Source organism: Melanotaenia boesemani, chromosome 19 (genome assembly GCF_017639745.1).
Source record: "Melanotaenia boesemani isolate fMelBoe1 chromosome 19, fMelBoe1.pri, whole genome shotgun sequence".
In the NCBI taxonomy this organism is placed as follows: Eukaryota; Metazoa; Chordata; class Actinopteri; order Atheriniformes; family Melanotaeniidae; genus Melanotaenia; species Melanotaenia boesemani.
The window spans coordinates 30085864-30108923 of NC_055700.1; the positions used below are offsets into that span (position 1 = coordinate 30085864).

At 44.0% G+C, this 23060-nt stretch overlaps 1 protein-coding gene across 1 annotated transcript; it reads right to left on the bottom strand.

Annotated features, from left to right (window-relative positions):
• Positions 1-766: 766 nt before the first annotated feature.
• Positions 767-21574, bottom strand: sptlc1 (serine palmitoyltransferase, long chain base subunit 1). Its single transcript, XM_041970289.1, has 15 exons — positions 21494-21574; positions 18916-19023; positions 18747-18841; positions 17581-17674; positions 17433-17505; positions 10426-10558; positions 10207-10336; positions 10034-10123; positions 6157-6264; positions 5898-5993; positions 2807-2903; positions 2667-2721; positions 2326-2443; positions 2091-2164; positions 767-1364 (listed from the first exon to the last, which is right to left on the bottom strand). The coding sequence occupies exons 1-15, from the start codon at positions 21545-21547 to the stop codon at positions 1271-1273; spliced, it is 1419 nt and encodes a 472-aa protein (XP_041826223.1). The 5' UTR covers positions 21548-21574; the 3' UTR covers positions 767-1270.
• Between the last annotated feature and the right edge of the window lie 1486 nt (positions 21575-23060).

A 23060-nucleotide genomic window follows, 5' to 3' on the forward strand; every position in this document is an offset into this window, starting at 1 on the left:
GAGGAACATTTTTCTGAAATTGTTCCACAGTTTTTGATCCAGTTTGTCTCAGATTGGTGAAGCTCTGTCCATCTTTCCATCTGAGAGACTCTGCCTCTCTGAAATGCTCCTTTTATACCAGTCATGTTACTGACCTGTTACCAGGTAACCTGGTTAGCTGTCCAATGCTCCTCCAGGTGTTTTTGGTTTGTACCAGGTACTTTTCCAGCCTTTTGTTGCTCCTGTTCCAACTTTTTCCATCAGATTCACTATCAGCTCATATTTTCATCTCATGGTGAAACGTCTCCGTTTCGTCCTCTGACGTGTTTTTATCTTCTTCTGGGGATAAAAGATGTTGATGAGGTTTGGAAAGAATTATCTTCTGGTTTTATTTCAATTTTACATAGAGACTCATCATTTAGGGAAATGAGGTTGTACATTTTGTGTTACACACATGTATACAGCTCGTTATGATGACTAATCATCTTCCAGTGATGTATAATACAACACTAACTACTGTTATTAAAGGGGTGAAACAATCAAACACGTTTCCTTACTTTATGTGCCAAGAAAGCAGCATAAGTGTCCATGTTAGAGTCATCAGGTTCCAGGTACACAAAAAGAAGTATCACGGTGCAGATAACCAAAAGCATGACGTACATGTGTGTAAATGTCTGGTCATAGGAGGTCATACTTAATTTAACAGTAAATATTTAAAGTCCTTCATCTATCATTCGAGGGGTTCTGGACCTCTCGCACTGCCTACAAAGGATTCCCAACAAAGTACTAAAAATCAACGTTTTATTCAGGATTATATTATCATTACAAAGAAAATCTTTTCAGCTTTAATTATCATCTTGCATTTTACAAACATGTTGGTAAAAATCTGAAATAAGAACTTATGAACAGACTTATTTATCTGCTGCATCCTGTCTGACCACAGAAAGTAACAGGAAATGAAATGTCAGACGTTTGTTGTCAAATGTGAAGATATTCCCCTGTTAAAGAATAAATGAGTAAAAACCAGGTTTGCATTAAATACCAGCAGCGTACGAGTGTTTTGGTCTGAACACCTGATCAGGTGTTTAACGTCTGATCTATCAGTGAATTTTATTCTCTGCCGACTGAAAACAGACAAACATGAATGCATTAGTTCCACACACAAGCAGAGGCACGTAGGGAACAACTGGATCCTGACCACACCTTCAGGCTGCAGAGCTCAGTCTGTGGACTGGGTCTTCGGTCCCAGTAAAACCAGTAAAATCAGTCATCAGATACCAGCAGTCTGCTGTTACTTCAGGAGGACCGAAGATGCCTCTCTGAGACAGGAAGCGGTGTTGCGGATGTCCTCCTCGCTCTGCTTGATGGTGACCACCACCCTGATGCTGGAGATACCAGATGGTTGATGGTTAAACACACTTTCATCTTACAAACAGCTGTTTTTACTCTCACATATACTGAAACACGCTTCATCAGGTCCACCTGGCTACTGGACTGAGATCTGGTGGCTGTGGAGGCCGTTGGAGTCCAGTGAACTCATCGTCATGTTCTAGAAAGCAGGTGGAGATGATCTGAGCTTTGTGACATGGTGCATTATCCTGCTGGAAGTAGCATCAGAAGATGCTCCACTGTGGTCATAAAGGGATGGACATGGTCAGCAACAATACTCAGGTAGGCTGTGCTGGTTAAACCAGACCACGTTGGTACTAAGGGGCCCAAAGTGGGCCAAGAAAATCTCCCCCCACCATTACACCAGCAGCAGCCTGAAGCGTTGATCCAAGGCAGGATGGATCCATGTTTTCATGATTCCAGCAGATTCTGAGCCGAGCATCTGAATGTGGAGCTGAAATGGAGACTCATCAGACCAGCAACGTTTCTCCATCTTCTATTGTCCAGTGTTGGTGATGCCACGTTCAAAGTCCCTTAAATCCTCTTTCTTCCTCGTTCTGATGCTCAGTCTGAACTTCAGCAAGTCGTCTTCACCACGTCTCCATGACTACATGCTGCCGTGTGATTGGCTGGTTGGATATCAGTGTTAACAGGAAGTGGAGCAGGTGGAGCTGATGAGGTGGAGGGTGAGTTTTCAGACATACATGTGCTACTGTCCTTACCTTGGTGGGGGGAGGAAACGCTCCTCTTTTTCCAGATACCGAGCCAGCGTCAGAGCCACATGCCGGTCCAAACACTGACAGAGAAACCACCATCAGAAACCAGAGAATCGCCTCGGATATGCACAAACACACCACCAATCAGAAAACAGTAAAGATAGCAGCACATCGACGACCGTCCACCTCCAAGGACAGAACGGACAGGAACCTGGAACATTCCTCCACAGAAACTACTCACATAATCTACGATGCTGCGGAGCAGCTGCATGTCCGACACCCTGGAGCCAGAGCTCTTCTCCAGCTGTAAATGCAGAGCCGGAGCAAACGGGGCTCCCACCAACCTCAGACCGGGAATTCTGTCAGGGACAATCAGGATGAAAACTGCTTTATTCAGGTTTGGAGAGGAGAGGAAGTGAACATGATCATCCTGGTTTTCCTCTCAAACACGAACAGCTGGATTATCGACAAATGAAATGCTTCGTCTCTAGAAACCCTCCCAGCTGAGCTCAAACTGTCCTGAATATCCAGGAAGAAGCAGGTAAATCAGAACTGGAAGCACCAGAGTGCACCTGAACTCACCCCTGTAAAGTCTTGTAAACATATGTGCACTTCTCCCTCAGGACGGTGAAAATATCTGGAGAACAGAGACAGAAACAGACTGTGAGCAGGACCCAGAACAGGACAACTGGACTCCGTTTTAGAGAAGGAGAATGGGGAACCTGGATCCTCCTCCATGATGTTGAGGGCTTCGATGGCGGCTGCAGCCAGCATAGGAGGCAGTGATGCAGAGAAACAGTAACCCTGACCGGAAAGACGCTGGAGAAGAAGAAGAAAGAAAACTCTGTTACAGAAAGAACCAAAACGCTCCAGCAGGCATCTGCAGTCAGCACGAGCAACCGACCTGCTCCGACTCTGGAGAACAACTAAACAGTGGTGTGTTCACATTTATTCACTTTGGGACCTGGTTTTACCCTCATGTCAAGTCTAGATTGGACAGGAAGTGGCTTCATCATCATGTCCAGGTCTAAATAGAGGTCTCTTAGCAACATAGTAGTGATGGTGATGTTTTTATGATGAAATGTGATAAATAAAGCTGTTATCATGGATCATTGTGGATTTACCAGATAGAGTCTCTGAATAAAACTACATTTAGTGGCTGGATTGTAAACCTCCTGGACGGATAGAAATGCTGGAAACCTTCTGTAGATCATCTAAAGGCGGATTTATGCTCGCGCGGCGTCTGCGTGCGGTCGTTTACGGCGTAGCTGATGAGTTTGTTCTCGTACTCGAGCGTAGCGGCTGCACGTTGTTTTGATGTCGTGTTACAGTTTCTCCTCCTATCTGAAGGTGGCAGCAGGGATGGTATCGGCTGGTAAACTCTCCAGGTCGGAGTTCTTTTGATGGTTCACTTCAGTGGTATTTTGTTTTAAAACAACAATGGTGTCCAGTGTGTTTCAGTGTCTTTATTAGCTTGTGGAAGAAAACGAAGAAATAATTTGATCAGCCTCTCATCAACTTGATCCACTGGTTATTGTTTTTAAAAACGGTGGTTACCACACACATTCAGCAAGAAGATCCAGATATCTGGCAACACGTGATCCCAAACTGACCAATCACAAGGGAGTACCTCCATGTAACCGTGCACAGGCAGGGGTGCACGTCAGGTCTGGAAGAGGGGCACGTCAGGTCTGGAAGAGGGGCACGTCAGGTCTGGAAGAGGTGCACGTCAGGTCTGGAAGAGGTGCACGTCGAGCCTCTGCGGAGCTACGCCACACGAATACAAAGCCGACTTAAAGGGTAGCTATCCATCACAGAGCTACACACAGAGCTCCTGGTGGAGGAGGACATGGAGCTTGGGTACACCAGCAAATTTTAAGGGTTAAAATAAAATGTTTTCCCAAAATGTCCGTTCCATGTGCACAAAATGTCTAAAGGCTAAAAATCTTCAGCGGAAACGCCAAAATTTGTTTCCACGTGGACACATCCTGAATCAGTTTGTTTAAAAATGATTTGAATCAGTGCTGCATGATTCTGTAAAACAATGTCATGATTTTTGTACTTAGAACTGAGATCCCGATTCTCTGGCACAACTTTTCACTAAATGATTTTTGCACTGAACTTTAACAAAACAAAAACAGATTGAAACTCAGGTAGAGCAGGGTTCAGGTAGAGCCGGGTTCAGGTAGAGCAGGGTTCAGGTAGAGCAGGGTTCAGGTAGAGCAGGGTTCAGGTAGAGCCGGGTTCAGGTAGAGCCGGGTTCAGGTAGAGCAGGGTTCAGGTAGAGCAGGGTTCAGGTAGAGCCGGGTTCAGGTAGAGCCGGGTTCAGGTAGAGCAGGGTTCAGGTAGAGCAGGGTTCAGGTAGAGCAGGGTTCAGGTAGAGCCGGGTTCAGGTAGAGCCGGGTTCAGGTAGAGCAGGGTTCAGGTAGAGCAGGGTTCAGGTAGAGCCGGGTTCAGGTAGAGCAGGGTTCAGGTAGAGCCGGGTTCAGGTAGAGCAGGGTTCAGGTAGAGCCGGGTTCAGGGTTCAGGTAGAGCAGGGTTCAGGTAGGGCAGGGTTCAGGTAGAGCAGGGTTCAGGTAGAGCAGGGTTCAGGTAGAGCCGGGTTCAGGTACAGCAGGGTTCAGGTACAGCAGGGTTCAGGTAGAGCAGGGTTCAGGTAGAGCCGGGTTCAGGTAGAGCAGGGTTCAGGTAGAGCAGGGTTCAGGTAGAGCCAGGTTCAGGTAGAGCAGGGTTCAGGTAGAGCCGGGTTCAGGTACAGCAGGGTTCAGGTAGAGCAGGGTTCAGGTAGAGCAGGGTTCAGGTAGAGCCGGGTTCAGGTACAGCAGGGTTCAGGTAGAGCAGGGTTCAGGTAGAGCAGGGTTCAGGTAGAGCAGGGTTTAGGTAGAGCAGGGTTCAGGTAGAGCAGGGTTCAGGTAGAGCAGGGTTCAGGTAGAGCCGGGTTCAGGTACAGCAGGGTTCAGGTAGAGCAGGGTTCAGGTAGAGCAGGGTTCAGGTAGAGCAGGGTTCAGGTAGAGCAGGGTTTAGGTAGAGCAGGGAGTCAAACACACAGCGGGCCAAAAGGAAAAAAACTGGAACCAGCTGAGGTCCGGACCGGTTCAGTGCTCAATAAAAACCTTTTAAAATGACCTTATTGCACACACTGAATTACTGACAGTGTTTTTTGTCTTGCTTTGTACTTTGTGGTGAGTTTAATGTGATGGTAGAGATTTGTGGCGTTGCCTTGCGGTGCTGCAAACAGGGCTAAACAAACTTTATAATGCAGCTCACGCTGTTTGTCATCATCTGGCTTAAATCCTAAATACTTCCACATCGCTGCTGAATGCCAACATGTTTATGGTACGAGTTCGGTTCGGGTGAGGGGGTGACTCGCCATGACTGCTTGGGTTTTCGCCACTATGCATTTAACCCTCCTTCCCGCAGACTTTCCTCCAATTTCACTCTCGGTCACTCTGTCCAAACACTGGCCTGCAGGCGGCTTCCTCCACTGAATCAAGTGTTGTAATGATGTAATGAAAAAATCTGGGAGGAAATTGTTTGTGATGCAGCTTGTGATATAAATGCTTTAGAATTGCTGTGTAGAAATGAGTAGATCTCTGTGTAGATGGCAATTTTTTAAGGACTTTTTAGTTTAAATCCTGTTTTGGTTCAGAAGCTAGTCTTTGTAGCTGCATCACTGATGTCAGGAGCCATAAATGAACACATCAGCTGACACCAAGCTTCGTAACAGAGTCAGGACTTGATCAAGACTTCAGTATCTGATCCAAACAGACCTGAGAAGTCGGATCAGATCCCTGAAACGCCTGCTGGATTCACCTGATGGTCGATGACAAAGGAGCGTCCACAGCAGAATCCTCCGATGGAGGCCACAGCGTTCTCCATGTTGGCGCTGATCAGGTCGATGTCATCGATCTGCACCACAGAAACAAACATACTGTCAGACCTGGGTTACACACCAGCTCTGAATGATGAAGATGACTTGCTTAATAAGACTGAATCAGTTATTTTCATTGGAAACATCATTCATATGAGGAGGAACAGCATGTGGACTTCATAAACAGCTCAGAGAACTCACATTAACTCCAAAATGCTCCGTAACTCCCTTTCCATGTTCTCCCAACACTCCAAAAGACATGCTCTCCTCCAGGAAGATTCGCACCTTGTATTTGTACTTGAGCTTCACCTGGAAAACACGACACAGAGACATGTGGAACCACGTAGGACAGGGGTGTCCAGCTCTGGTCCTCAAGGGCCACAATCCTGCAGGTTTTCGACGTGTTCCTGCTCCAAAACCACCTGACTCAAATTAATGAGTAATTATGCAAATATTAATTGGCTGCTGGATCCATTTCATTTGAGTCAGGTGTGTTATAGCAGGAAACATTGAAAACCTGCAGGACAGAGGCCCTCGAGGACCGACTTTGGACACCCCTGATGTAGGATGAAGTAACCAGCGCCTGGTAGTAATGTGTTACTTTCACCACAAGGTGGCGACACTTTACTAACCACCAAGAAAGACCAGCAGCAGAAGTTTCACTGTTATTAAGCTCTGGTGAAAAAGGTGTCGCTGTGAGATGCTAATCTTAACGTTTCATGGAAAATATGAGCTGATGGGAATCTGATGGCAGCAACACATACGTAAGTAGGTAAAACTTTATTAATACGGTACCTTTCAAGCTATAAAATCACAAGGTGCTTCACAACAATGCAAAAAACAAGAGAAATGGATAAAAGCACATTTAAAAAGATGTGTTTTAACTGGCTCTTAAAAGTGACCACAGAGTCCACCGATCTCAAGTCCAAAGAAAGAGAGTTGCAGAGTCTGGGGGCCAGTGAAGAGAAACCTCTGTCACCTTTAGTTTTCAGCTTTGTGGCCCTGGTCACAGGTTAAACTGCACTCTGAAATAAACTAGAAGCCAGTGCGGTTGCATCCAGATTGGAGTCGCATGTAGCCAGCAGCCTGGCAGCAGCATTTCGAACAACTTGCAACCGTTCTAGGAGGTTTTGCTAAGACATTCCAACCGTTATGAAACAAAAGCATGAATAATTAAGGATAATTCAGGATATGACACAAAGGAGTTTAGCTTGGGAATATTTCTCAGATGATAAATACAAGAACAAACCAGACACCTGACATGTGCATCCAAAGTAAAACCAGAATCAAAGGTTATGCTGCAGTTCCTAACAGAGGATTTAGCCAAAGAACCAAGAGGTCCAAGTGTCTCCTTTATTCCAGACTTACATTTAACTGGTGCAAAGACAATTATTTCAGTTCTGTCTTGATTTAACTGAAGGAAACTGTCTGCCATCCACCATTAACAGAGTCTCTGCACTTTAACCAACTGTGGAGTTTAGACATTTCATTAGGATGGAACAAGGTGAACAACTGAATATCATCTGCATAGCAGAGATAAACGACGCCTTCAAAGGTTGACCAAATGTCTCCAACAGGAAGCAAATACAATACAAACAGAGGGCCCAAAACAGAAACTTGGGGTACACCAAAATAGACTGGATAAGGGGGGATCTGTACTTAGAAGTAGCTACAAAACACAATCTGTCAAATAGGTATGAAGAGAACCAATGCAAGGCAGATCCTGATAGCCCAACCCAGCACCTCAGCCTATCAAGCAGAATGTTTACTTTAGTTTATTAAGAACCCGATTAGCTGCAGCAAAGCCACAGCTACTTATCCTGGGGTCCAACAGAATTCTGCATCCAATAAGAAAACAGAAAAAACAGAAAACATAAGAGTATACATGTATTTATCACCTTCACATAGAGCTAAGTGAGCTTTACGCTGCCTCACTTCTTGACATTCACATTATGAGACACTATGTCATATAACCCTGAGCATTATCCTTAAATATGTTGCATGTTCTTTGTATTAAACATACATATTTAAACTATAATACTATGTATACACAAATACAAAAACACACACACACATATATATATATATATATATATATATATATATATATATATATATATATATATATATATATATATGTATATATACATATATATATATATATATATATATACATATATATATATATATACATATATATATATATATATATATATATATATACATATATATATACATATATATATATATATACATATATATATATATATATATACATATATATACATATATATATATATATACATATATATATATATATATATATACATATATATATATATACATATATATATATATATATACATATATATATATATATATATACATATATATATATATACATATATATATATACATATATATACATATATATATATATATATACATATATATATATACATATATATACATATATATATATATATATATACATATATATACATATATATATATATATATATACATATATATACATATATATATATATATATATACATATATATACATATATATATATATATATATACACATATATATACATATATATATATATATATATACATATATATATATATATATATATATATATACATATATATATACATATATATACATATATATATATATATATATACATATATATATATATATATATATATATATATATGTATATGTATATATATATATATATATATATGTATGTATATATATATATATATATATACATACATATATATATATATATATATATACATATATATATATATATATATATATATATATATATATATATATATATATATATATATATATATATATATGTATATATATACACATATACAACATACACTCACACTAACAATTTATTACACCATGTGTATCATACACACACATATAATTCCAGACTTTGATTCTGTTTTATTAACATTTTGAATTGATTGGCGTTAGTGTGAGTTTAATGTGTTTTTGTGATGATTTCCATTCTTTTCATACTTCTATATGTAACCTTCGTTTAATGGCATTGATCTGGCTCTAGGTGTAAAATCTCCTACAGCTGCATGTCTAGTGATGTAACTATGATAGAGAGAGTGTTTTAAACGAAAAAAGGTGATTTTAGAGCAGATGTGTTGCTAACAGCCTTGCATTGAGATGATATTTGCTCTGTAGTCACACCTGAGAATGGTGCGGCAGCTCTATGTTGTATAGTTGTAGTTTGTTTAACATGTCTCCAGCAGCATTTCACCCAACTGCTGGGCAACAGTCCAGATGTGAGAATATCAGTGACTGAAATGCTGTTTAAGGTGTTTGGAGTCATAAAAGTTGTGTCTTCTCATAACTGATGTGCCTCTACCCATGTTTGCAATCATATCGTTAATGTGTTTTTCCATGATATTGTCAGCTGTCACTCCCAGAAGTTTGGTCCCATGCACATGCTGCACAGTGACATCACTGATTTTAATATTTACCCCAGGATTTCTATCAATAATATAATTTGACATTACAATCATGCAGCTTGTTTTTCATATATTCAGGACCATCTTGTTTGCTTTAACCCATTCAGCCACCTTTTACTTCTTTATTTATAATTCATCATCTGAGATGTTGTTTATCTTCTACTTGGAATAAAATGTGACTGGATGAGGTTTATTAATCACTGCATTCTGGTTTATTAACATTTTACACAGACTGTCCTTGTTTATTTATTTATTGAGTCGCTGACCTGCAGTTATATTTCTGCTGTTTTTGTTTTCAGTTCGATCTGCTTCTATCAGCTGCTGCGTGAAGCACTTTCTTACAGCTGTTTAATTAAGTGCTATATAAATAATAATATGATAATAACATGATTTTAAGTCGAAAATTTGATGTATTCCAGTTTCTGCTGCCTGCAGTCCGGACATGGAGAAGTAATCCTACTACAACCAGCAGCTGTTCCTCCACCATAAACCGGCTCAGTGGATCAATAAAGACGATGAGGTTTGTTTAGGAGGGAAATAAAAATCTTGAGTGTAGAATTTACCAGCTCAGGAAGAGGACAGATGTCTGCTGTGTTGATGTACAGACCCTCCACCACAATGAACTTCCGTGTCACTCGAGCTTTCCGAGGATTCTGCCAGGAAAAGGAAGCATGGAGGAGCATCAGACTCTGACGAGGACCATTTAAACACCAAACCCTCACAAAGCCGTCCTGACCTTCTGGTCCTCCAGCTCCTGCTCCTTCAGCAGCCTCTCCAGGTCCTCCATGTCATTGTGTTTGAAGTATTTGATGAAGCTGCGAGATGCCTGAAGCCCCTTCTGCACAGAGAAACAGGCGGCTTCATCCCTGAACACAGAACACAGCAATGAGAAGATGAACCAGACCACATTCATGTTTGGAGACATGCCGAGGATCTGGAAACATCCAGAACTCACACAAAGATCATGTCACCCCTCTTGGAGTAGGCTGGGATGGCACTGGCGATGGTCGCAAAGCCGTAGGAATAAATGATGGCCTCTTCAGTTCCCATGAATTTGGCAAGACGGCTCTCCAGCTCCAGATGAACATCTGAGGGAGAAACCAGGAGTCACCAAGTTAGTCAATAGTTATCAGCTCCACCTGCTGAGCTCTAATGCAGCTTAGTTTGATTAAAGAAGTTCATTTCTCTAAAGTACAAAAAACTTGAATGCTCCAACAGCAACACAGTCAAGACGTCATCTCCACCTGGATTTGTTCACTAGATGTTTCTAAATGGGATTCTCATTTCACACCGTTTCATTTCACAGCTCATGTTCCATCAATCCACTCCATGGCTTGCAGAACACTGAAGCTTTGGGTTTGTTGTTTACTTTCTTTCTCCTGAAACAACCACCTGGAATCCAGATGGTACTTCTCATTATTTGTACATGAATTGATCTCTGAATTTAAGTGCTTTCAGTTGAACACATGTAGTCATGTAGTCGACCTGATGAAGTTCAAGCTGAGCATCAGAATGATGAAGAAAGAGGATTTAAGAGACTTTGAACGTGGCATGGCTGTTGGTCTCAGTATTTACTGGGATTTCCACCCACAACCATCTCCAGGGTTTCCAGAGATGGTCTGAAGAAGAGAAAATATCCAGAGCAGCAGTTGTCTGGACCAGGATGCAGCAGAAGACACACCGGGTGCCTCCTGCCAGCTAAGAACAGGAAACTGAGGCTACAATTCACACACACTCACCAACACTGGACAATAGAAGATGGAGAAACGTTGCTGGTCTGATGAGTCTCCATTTCAGCTCCACATTCAGATGCTCGGCTCAGAATCTGCTGGAAACATCATGAAAACATGGATCCATCCTGCCTTGGATCAACGCTTCAGGCTGCTGCTGGTGTAATGGTGGGGGGAGATTTTCTTGGTCCACTTTGGGCCCCTTAGTACCAACGTGGTCTGGTTTAACCAGCACAGCCTACCTGAGTATTGTTGCTGACCATGTCCATCCCTTTATGACCACAGTGGAGCATCTTCTGATGCTACTTCCAGCAGGATAATGCACCATGTCACAAAGCTCAGATCATCTCCACCTGCTTTCTAGAACATGACGATGAGTTCACTGGACTCCAACGGCCTCCACAGCCACCAGATCTCAGTCCAGTAGAGCAGCTTTGGGATGTGGTGGAACGGGAGATTCTCATCATGGATGCAGCCGACAAACCTGCAGCAACTGTGTGATGCTGTCATGTTAATATGGAGAAAACCTCTGAGGAAGGTTTCCACCACCTGCTTCATCTATCACACCAGGATTAAAAAGGTCCGACCCGGTACTAGAAGGTGGACCTGATGAAGAGGACGACCCGGTACTAGAAGGTGGACCTGATGAAGAGGACGACCCGGTACTAGAAGGTGGACCTGATGAAGAGGACGACCCGGTACTAGAAGGTGGACCTGATGAAGAGGACGACCTGGTACTAGAAGGTGGACCTGATGAAGAGGAAGATCCGGTACTAGAAGGTGGACCTGATGAAGAGGACGACCCGGTACTAGAAGGTGGACCTGATGAAGAGGAAGACCAGGTACTAGAAGGTGGACCTGATGAAGAGGAAGATCCGGTACTAGAAGGTGGACCTGATGAAGAGGACGACCTGGTACTAGAAGGTGGACCTGATGAAGAGGACGACCCGGTACTAGAAGGTGGACCTGATGAAGAGGAAGATCCGGTACTAGAAGGTGGACCTGATGGAGAGGAAGACCCGGTACTAGAAGGTGGACCTGATGAAGAGGAAGATCCGGTACTAGAAGGTGGACCTGATGGAGAGGAAGACCCGGTACTAGAAGGTGGACCTGATGAAGAGGAAGATCCGGTACTAGAAGGTGGACCTGATGAAGAGGACGACCCGGTACTAGAAGGTGGACCTGATGAAGAGGACGACCTGGTACTAGAAGGTGGACCTGATGAAGAGGACGACCCGGTACTAGAAGGTGGACCTGATGAAGAGGACGACCCGGTACTAGAAGGTGGACCTGATGGAGAGGAAGACCCGGTACTAGAAGGTGGACCTGATGAAGAGGAAGATCCGGTACTAGAAGGTGGACCTGATGGAGAGGAAGACCCGGTACTAGAAGGTGGACCTGATGAAGAGGAAGATCCGGTACTAGAAGGTGGACCTGATGAAGAGGACGACCCGGTACTAGAAGGTGGACCTGATGAAGAGGACGACCCGGTACTAGAAGGTGGACCTGATGAAGAGGAAGATCCGGTACTAGAAGGTGGACCTGATGAAGAGGACGACCCGGTACTAGAAGGTGGACCTGATGAAGAGGAAGATCCGGTACTAGAAGGTGGACCTGATGAAGAGGACGACCCGGTACTAGAAGGTGGACCTGATGAAGAGGAAGACCCGGTACTAGAAGGTGGACCTGATGAAGAGGACGACCCGGTACTAGAAGGTGGACCTGATGAAGAGGAAGATCCGGTACTAGAAGGTGGACCTGATGAAGAGGACGACCCGGTACTAGAAGGTGGACCTGATGAAGAGGAAGAGCCGGTACTAGAAGGAGGTCCTGATGAAGAGGACGACCTGGTACTAGAAGGTGGACCTGATGAAGAGGAAGACCCGGTACTAGAAGGTGGTTCTGATGAAGAGGACGACCCGGTACTAGAAGGTGGTTCTGATGAAGAGGTCGACCCGGTACTAGAAGGTGGACCTGATGAAGAGGACGACCCGGTACTAGAAGGTGGACCTGATGAAGAGGACGACCCCGTACTAGAAGGTGGTTCTGATGAAGAGGTCGACCCGGTACTAGAAGGTGGACCTGATGAAGAGGACGACCCGGTACTAGAAGGTGGACCTGATGAAGAGGATGACCTGGTACTAGAAGGTGGTCCTGATGAAGAGGACGAGCCGGTATTAGAAAGTGGACCCGATAATAAGGAAGACCCGGTACTAGAAGGTGGACCTGATGAAGAGGAAGATCCGGTACTAGAAGGTGGTCCTGATGAAGAGGATGACCTGGTACTAGAAGGTGGTCCTGATGAAGAGGATGACCTGGTACTAGAAGGTGGTCCTGATGAAGAGGACGACCCGGTACTAGAAGATAGACCTGATGAAGAGGACGACCCGGTACTAGAAGGTGGTCCTGATGAAGAGAACGACCCGGTACTAGAAAGTGGACCTGATGAAGAGGACGACCCGGTACAAGAAGGTGGTCCTGATGAAGAGGACGACCCGGTACTAGAAGGTGGACCTGATGAAGAGGACGACCCGGTACTAGAAGGTGGACCTGATGAAGAGGACGACCCGGTACTAGAAGGTGGTCCTGATGAAGAGGACGACCCGGTACAAGAAGGTGGTCCTGATGAAGAGGACGACCCGGTACTAGAAGGTGGTCCTGATGAAGAGGACGACCCGGTACTAGAAGATAGACCTGATGAAGAGGACGACCCGGTACTAGAAAGTGGACCTGATGAAGAGGACGACCCGGTACTAGAAAGTGGACCTGATGAAGAGGACGACCCGGTACTAGAAAGTGGACCTGATGAAGAGGACGACCCGGTACTAGAAGGTGGACCTGATGAAGAGGACGACCCGGTACTAGAAAGTGGACCTGATGAAGAGGACGACCCGGTAATAGAAGATGGTCCTGATGAAGAGGACGACCCGGTACTAGAAAGTGGACCTGATGAAGAGGACGACCCGGTACTAGAAAGTGGACCTGATGAAGAGGACGACCCGGTACTAGAAGGTGGACCTGATGAAGAGGACGACCCGGTACTAGAAGATGGTCCTGATGAAGAGGACGACCCGGTACTAGAAAGTGGACCTGATGAAGAGGAAGACCCGGTACTAGAAGGTGGACTTGATGAAGAGGACGACACGGTTCTAGAAGGTGGACCTGATGAAGAGGAAGATCCGGTACTAGAAGGTGGACTTGATGAAGAGGACGACCCGGTACTAGAAGGTGGACCTGATGAAGAGGAAGATCCGGTACTAGAAGGGGGACCCGATGAAGAGGAAGACCCGGTACTAGAAGGTGGACCTGATGAAGAGGAAGATCCGGTACTAGAAGGTGGACTTGATGAAGAGGACGACCCGGTACTAGAAGGTGGACCTGATGAAGAGGAAGATCCGGTACTAGAAGGTGGACTTGATGAAGAGGAAGATCCGGTACTAGAAGGTGGACTTGATGAAGAGGACGACCCGGTACTAGAAGATGGTCCTGATGATGAAGAGGACGACCCGGTACTAGAAGGTGGACCTGATGAAGAGGACGACCCGGTACTAGAAGATGGTCCTGATGATGAAGAGGACGGTGAGTGTAAGCAGAGAAATCAGAGAAGTAGACTCTTGTGCTAACCCTTTATGTCCATCTCCTCGCTCTGCCAAGGACGAGATCCAATCTGACAAACAAGCGGAAGAGATAACAGAAACCTTGGAGGAGCAGTCTCCGTTCTGGACTGTGAGCCATGACGAAGATGAGAAAGATGAAGATTCACAGGTATGTCGCCCCGCCCCCTCTTCTCCTTCAGTAGCTGGATAGCTGAGTTGGCAGAGGTTCCGTCTCCCATGCGGGAGATCAGGGTTTAAATCCCCCAGGGATGAACGTTAACACCTACCAGTGGGGTCCTTAGCTACTGCCAACATCTTTAAGTCTGGAGAAAAGCGTCTGCTCAATGACTATCATGTAAAGAAACATCCTCCACGGTGGTCCACCAACGTCAACTGATCCCAGACTGAACCAGATACCTGCACAGAGGTCTACTAATTAAAACTCTGTTTTATGATATCAGTAGAAAAATGATGATTCCACCTAGCAACAAAAACTAGGCAGAAACTCTGAACTACATATTTTGCTTTATAAACTGATCAGGTGAAAATCCTTGTATCTATTAAACCATTTATCGTTTTATTCCTTAACATATTTTATTTTATGTGTTTGGTAAAAAACTGGACAAAGATCAGATCGACTCAAATCTCAATCAGTTCAAAGGAAAGGGCGGAGTTAGGACAAAAAGAGGCGGAGTTCACATTAAAGGAAGAGATGTGAGTGCAGCAGATCTCCCCTAGGTCCATCTCCTAGGTCCATCTCCTAGGTCCATCTCCTAGGTCCATCTCCTAGCGGTGGTGTGTATCTCTGTGGGGTAAATGTGATGGATAGCTACCCTTTAGATGATCTACGGAGGTTTTCCAGCATTTCTATCCCGTCCAGGAGGTTTACAATCCAGCCACTAAATGTAGTTTTATTCGGAGACTCTATCTGGTAAATCCACAATGATCCATGATAACAGCATTATTTATCACATTTCATCATAAAAACATCACCATCACTACTATGTTGCTAAGAGACCTCTATTTAGACCTGGACATGATGATGAAGCCACTTCCTGTCAGACTTTCCACCAATCAGAGAGCTTAGATTGACGGTAACGTCCAATCAGGAGCAGCCAAAGATCAACCAGTGAGCAGAAAGTTCTATGTGTGTGTGAAAAGAAGAAAAATAATCACAATCCTGCAGGACGTGAGGCATGCTGGAGGGATTTCCTGCTCTACAGGCTGCAGAGACGTCCATAACCACAACTTGGTCTTTTTCTCTATAAGCCAGAAAATCCTACAAGGATGACGTGATCTGTTTGTCTGGTAGAAACGAGTCTCAGTCGTACTTTCCCACCTCTTCTGCAGCAACAACAGCTTCATCTTGTTTCCACAACTTGCACTGATTTGCCGATATGTGTGAGGGATGTTTACGATTAATTGATGTGTCGGGTACCGTGACACCCAAAACATCAAGCCAGTTATGAACCAGCTGACTATGAGATTTCTGGAACTGAAATCTCGTCTCAGCGTGGAGCTGCAGCGTACATTTATCTCCAGTAAACTTCATGACAGTAACAGTAAACTAATGCATCTGGATCAAAAACCCTTCTGCTTGAGTCCTGACTGATACCAGAACAATAGACGGCTTCAGTCCTCAGCACTGACTACCTACCCAGAAAAAGAGCTGCTTTTAAATGCTGCTGCTGGTTTTCTGCAGGTCTCCAGAGATCTGCATCAGCTCAAACCTTCAGATCTTCCTGTCCACCACAGGAAATGTCTGACTTTAGATGAACCTCCTCTAACACAGCAGACGTCTGTTTCCACAACACATGATGGGTTTTAATCAGCCGCTGCTGAGCCCTCATCACATATCAGTAAAATAAAGTAAACCTTCTCTGTAGAATGACTCCTTCATTCTACAGAGAGATTATTCACACACTGAAAACATTCCAGACAGTTGATAAACTTCCCAGAAGTGGAAGTTCAGGCCAAAGGCCCATTTATGCTGGACAGTTTCATCCATCTCCTGCATCCGTTGCTCGGTAATTTGGTCAGTTTTCTGACAGCTTAGCTATCCATCACTTGGCAGAAGACAGAGCAATACCACCAGAAACCACAGGGGACAGTGCTGAGCAGAATAGCTGGCATGCTACCAGTCCAGCTGCAAAAAGACTGGGAGGGATGATGGTCTGGACAGCTTGCAGTCATTGTCCATCTGTCCAACAGCCAAGGCTGAAACTGTCTCATACAGCAGGACAAAGACAAACACAGCAGCAGATCTACACCAGAACCAAGGTGGTGACCTGATCCAGACCTCATCCTGACTGCAGGAACCAGACGGGCTGGAGGGAGAGGAGGTCTCAGTGTGGTCCAGAGTCCAGACTGTGAGGCTGTGGTGGGACCTTCAGATGCTGCAAATCGACCTGAAGCAACTATTCCTGGAATTCCTCCACAACCATGAGAGAGACTGATAACGTCAAAACTCATCCAGGAAACCATGACTGCAGCTTCCTGCTGCTAGAGGAGCTCCTAGAAGCTGCTGGATTATCAGGTGGAAGATGTCCTTCAAGCTGCAAACACTCAGATATGTTCTATCTCTGAGTCATCCACATCATCATTTGTCTTTAAAAAGGGCAGAACTTTTCACTCACCAAAGGTCCCGTAGAAGCCCCGCGGGCCGCAGGTACCAACCCCGTACTTCTTCAGTGAAGACAACGCTTTTTGCTATGAAGAGAAATTAGTAAAACTGTTTATAATGGACGTTTCACGAGGAGTAATGATGCAATAATAAATTCTGACCTTAACACGCTCGTTGTCAAGGAGACCCAGGAAGTTGAACGAAGCAAAGTTGACACACTCTTTTCCATTGATTATGATTTTATGGCTGGGTGGTCTGAAAGGACAAAACTGTGTTGGACACGATATATTCCACAGCTGGCACCTAAAGCCGGAGAGTTTTAGATCATTTTAGATCAGGGGTCACATCCACCTGGTCTCCAGAGGCGGACCAGTTAAAACACCTGCAGAATTAACTAGAAAGAATGAAAACTCCCCATTTTCCCTTTATTATAGTGTATAGAAGTACATCTACTTTATCAAGATGCTTCCATCTAATGAACTGTCCTGTAGAAAATGTTAGAAACTGAGTCAGCACTGAGGTGTCCAGAGGGTTTTTATACTAAGAGATAATTTCTCTTTTTTTCCTGTGAGTATCTGGTTGTTGTTGTGCTACTTTTGTGACATGTCTTTTGATTTGGTTATTATTTAAGAACTCTTAATGACTAGCAGCTCTGTTTTTCAGTAAAAGCCGTAGGAAACTTTCTGGTGTGTTCATGTACAGGTGTAACAGTGTGTTGTCTTGTGTTAGGAAGGATTGAAGGTCGTTGCTTCTGTCTGTGGTGTTTCTGTCTCCTCTTTTTTGCTGTCTTCCTTCGTTTTCTGTCCCCTCCGGTCAGGTCCAGCAAGATTACACAGATTCCATGATTCAAAGTAAATAAATAAATAATCAGATTATCAAGAGGAGTCTTATACCCATAAACCTCCCGACACAACACAGCAACCACACCATCATTCTGCTGCTATGATGCTGGACAGGACAGGTTTAATAAAAAACGAATCAATAAACAATTTGAAATTTATGGAATAAATAAATAAATAAATAAATAATTAATATATAGAAAATATTTAATAATTACATTCTATATTTTTATCTTTCTTTTATTTACATTTTCGATTGAACTTTTTGCCTCTTTTTTGTTACTGAGCATGAACTTGTATTAATTTATTGTAATTTCCTTTTTTCTTCCCTTTGTTTTCACACCCTGACCTAGAGCCAAACCTCTGGAACATTTGTGCTGCGTTCACTGTCTCAGCTGCAGCAGAGGTTTTATCAGCGATCTGTGTGGAAACGCCTCCATGTCAGCGTTTACAGAGAGTGGAGCAGAGGGGTGTCCTGTGTGCGTTACCCTGAGACAACGTCATAGTTGAGGGAGGGATGGTCTCTGGAAACCGGGGGAACCAGAGGCTCCGGCTGCCACTCCTCAATCAGATCCTCTTTTTCCTGTAATTCATGTAAACAGCTGTTTGTCACACAAACACACCGACACAGCTGCTGCTTGTGTTTCACTCATTTACCTTCTCTGTCAGTTTATAGGTCTCATGTAGTTTGTAGGTCTTGGAGAACAGGAGTCTGATAATCCACAGAATCAGGATCCCCTCCAGGATCAGGTGGTATGCCGGAGCCTGGGAGGGACACAGGAAAGAAGACCAGTCTGATGACGACTGGGTTTCTGGACTCAGCAAGCTAACAATCAGCTGGGACATGCTAATAACAGCCAAGCTGTCCTTGTGGCTTCTTGGGCTAGACGTTATCAGTTTCCACCTTAGATCTGGATCTGCAGTAACTGTGCAGACATGAGGTGATGCTATAAAACCGCATGCTAGCTAGCATGCAGTCTTGTAACAGAGGACGGAAACACTGAATGCAGCCACATTTACATGTGACGTCGTTACTCTGAGACTAACCTAGCTTACATGTCCAAAAACTGGACCGTCTCTTTTTTCATGTTTAAAAACGTTTAAACTTATCTGAGCACTGCCCACTTCTTTTATAAATGGATCAACATGTCACATAACCAATTTTAAAACTTAGTGCCTTCTTAAATCTGCACAACTACAGATTTTCTTTAAAACTGCCAGCTGGAACTTTAGGAAACGTGTGAAATGTAAATAAAAACAGAATCTCATCAACTCATCTTTTATCCCCAGAAGAAGATAAAAACACGTCAGAGGATGAAACGGAGACGTTTCACCGTGAGTTGAAAATATGAGCTGATAGTGAATCTGATGGAAAAAGTTGGAACAGGAGCAACAAAAGGCTGGAAAAGTACCTGGTACAAACCAGAAACACCTGGAGGAGCATTGGACAACTAACCAGGTTACCTGGCAACAGGTCAGTAACATGACTGGTATAAAAGGAGCATTTCAGAGAGGCAGAGTCTCTCAGATGGAAAGATGGACAGAGCTTCACCAATCTGAGACAAACTGGATCTAAAACGGTGGAACAATTTCAGAAAAATGTTCCTCAGACTTTAAAGATCCTCCATCTACAGTGTAGAATATCATCAGAAGATTCAGAGAATCAGGAAGAATCTCTGTATGCATGGGACAAGGCTGGATGCTGGTGATTAAAAGCAGACATGATTCTCTACTGGAAACCACTGCATGGACTCAGGAAGACTTCCAGAAACACTGTCTGTGAACACAGTTCACCCTGAAACCCACAAATGCAGGTTAAAGCTCCATCATGCAGAGAAGAAGCCAGATGTGAACAGGATCCAGAACCAGCTTCTTCCGTCTTCTCTGGACCAAAGCTCATTTAAAATGTTCTGAGGCAAAGTGGAAACCTGGATGAAGATGTGAAGTAGTTTGTGGAAAGCATGGACGGCGTGTCCTGCAGACTAAAGAGGAGAGGGAGCATCCAGCTTGTTATCAGTGGACAGGTGGAAAGCTGCATCTCTGATGGGATGGGGCTGCATTAGTGCCTATGGCGTGGGCAGCTTCCACATCTGTGAAGCTCCATCAATGCTGAAAAGTACATGGAGGCTTTAGAGCAACATCTGCTCCCATCCAGACAACGTCTCTTTCAGGGAAGACCTTGCAGATTTCAGCAAGACGATGCTGAACCACATCCTGCATCCATCACAGCAGCATGGCTTCACAGGAGAAGAGTCCGGCTGCTGAACTGGCCTGCCTGCAGTCCAGACCTTTCACCTTCATCAGCTCAGATTTTCCATCACATGGTGAAACGTCTCAGTTTCATCATCTGATGTGTTGTTTATCTTCTACTGGGGATAAAATGTGACCTGATGAGATTCTGTTTTTATTTACATTTTAAACAGTGGCCTGATTTTTATTGGTATTTGGGTTTAAATTAAACATAAAATATTCCTCAAGTGACTTGCAAATACTATTCACTGACTTTTCACATTTTAGTCCGTCTTTGACTCAGAGGAGGGAGGAGAGACAGAAGGTGAGGAGAGAAAGAGGGGGGAGGAGAGAAAGGAGGAGGCGAGGAGAGACAGAAGGGGGGAGGAGAGAAAGGAGGACGTGAGGAGAGACAGAAGGGGGGAGGAGAGAAAGGAGGAGGTGAGGAGAGACAGAAGGGGGAGGAGAGAAAGGAGGAGGTGAGGAGAGAAGGAGGAGAGATGTGGGTAGTTGTTAGGAAGCTAACATGAATCTCCAGACTCTTTTCAAGTATGTCAGATTTGTGTTAAACATGCTTTTATAGTTTAAATTCACTTTTACTTCTCTTCCCCGGGTGTGTCACGCCCCCTTCATACTCGAGGACCCTGAAAACACTTCCGCAACGGATGTATCGTAAGCTGTGTGTCCTCGCGACTACTACCTCCAGGCAACCCGTAGAAACATAAACACACCAAAATGGTTTTTCTCAGATCGGCTCCAAATCCCAGACAGAATAACGAAGGACAGAGGAAAGAGGAGGAATAAATCCCACAAATGGCACGACAATGTAAGAGTGAGTCAGTCCATCTCCCGGTTCGGTTACGGACAGCACGCGACTGACAACTTTGCTAACAACTTGGAGCTAATTAAAAACACCAAATATTGTTAATTAACATCAAGTTAGCATTTAACTAACTCCACAAAGTAACTTCACCAAACAGTTATAAGGTACAATAAAAAAAAATACCTCATAAAACGCTTGAACCATCTCCACCAACACCCACTGCTGTCCGGACGCCATTTTTCTTTTCTTTTTTTTTTATCTTTCTTCCGCAACGTCAGGAGCAATGCTGCGTTAACGTTCCACAGAAAAAGTAGTACACCTGAACTTCTCTCCAAATCCACCCACAGCTCCCCTTGTTGTTAAATACAACTCCCTTCAGCACCACAAAATAAAGTAATAAAGAATAAAATGAAGAAAATAATGAAGCAGTTCGATAATATTCAATTCAAGTAATCAACTCTGATAATGTAACTGTAATGAGATTATATATTTTAAATATATTGGCCACTTTACCAGGTCCACCTTCTACTATAGGCTGGGCCCCCATCTTCCTTCAGAACTGCTTTAATCCTGATGTGATAGATGAAGCAGGTGGTGGAAACCTTCCTCAGAGCTTTCCTCCATATTAACATGACAGCATCACACAGTTGCTGCAGGTTTGTCGGCTGCATCCATGATGAGAATCTCCCGTTCCACCACATCCCAAAACTGCTCTACTGGACTGAGATCTGGTGGCTGTGGAGGCCGTTGGAGTCCAGTGAACTCATCGTCATGTTGTAGAAAGCAGGTGGAGATGATCTGAGCTTTGTGACATGGTGCATTATCCTGCTGGAAGTAGCATCAGAAGATGCTCCACTGTGGTCATAAAGGGATGGACATGGTCAGCAACAATACTCAGGTAGGCTGTGCTGGTTGAACCAGGCCACATTGGTAATAAGGGGCCCAAAGTGGAGCAAGAAAATCCCCCCCCCACCATTACACCAGCAGCAGCCTGAAGCGTTGATCCAAGGCAGGATGGATCCATGTTTTCATGATGTTTCCAGCAGATTCTGAGCCGAGCATCTGAATGTGGAGCTGAAATGGAGACTCATCAGACCAGCAACGTTTCTCCATCTTCTATTGTCCAGTGTTGGTGAGTGTGTGTGAATTGTAGCCTCAGTTTCCTGTTCTTAGCTGGCAGGAGGCACCCGGTGTGTCTTCTGCTGCATCCTGGTCCAGACAACTGCTGCTCTGGATATTTTCTCTTCTTCAGACCATCTCTGGAAACCCTGGAGATGGTTGTGGGTGGAAATCCCAGTAAATACTGAGACCAACAGCCATGCCACGTTCAAAGTCTCTTAAATCCTCTTTCTTCATCATTCTGATGCTCAGCTTGAACTTCATCAGGTCGACTACATGACTACATGTGTTCAACTGAAAGCACTTAAATTCAGAGATCAATTCATGTACAAATAATGAGAAGTACCATCTGGATTCCAGGTGGTTGTTTCAGGAGAAAGAAAGTAAACAACAAACCCAAAGCTTCAGTGTTCTGCAAGCCATGGAGTGGATTGATGGAACATGAGCTGTGAAATGAAACGGTGTGAAATGAGAATCCCATTTGAAAACATCTAGTGAACAAATCCAGGTGGAGATGACGTCTTGACTGTGTTGCTGTTGGAGCATTCAAGTTTTTTGTACTTTAGAGAAATGAACTTCTTTAATCAAACTAAGCTGCATTAGAGCTCAGCAGGTGGAGCTGATAACTATT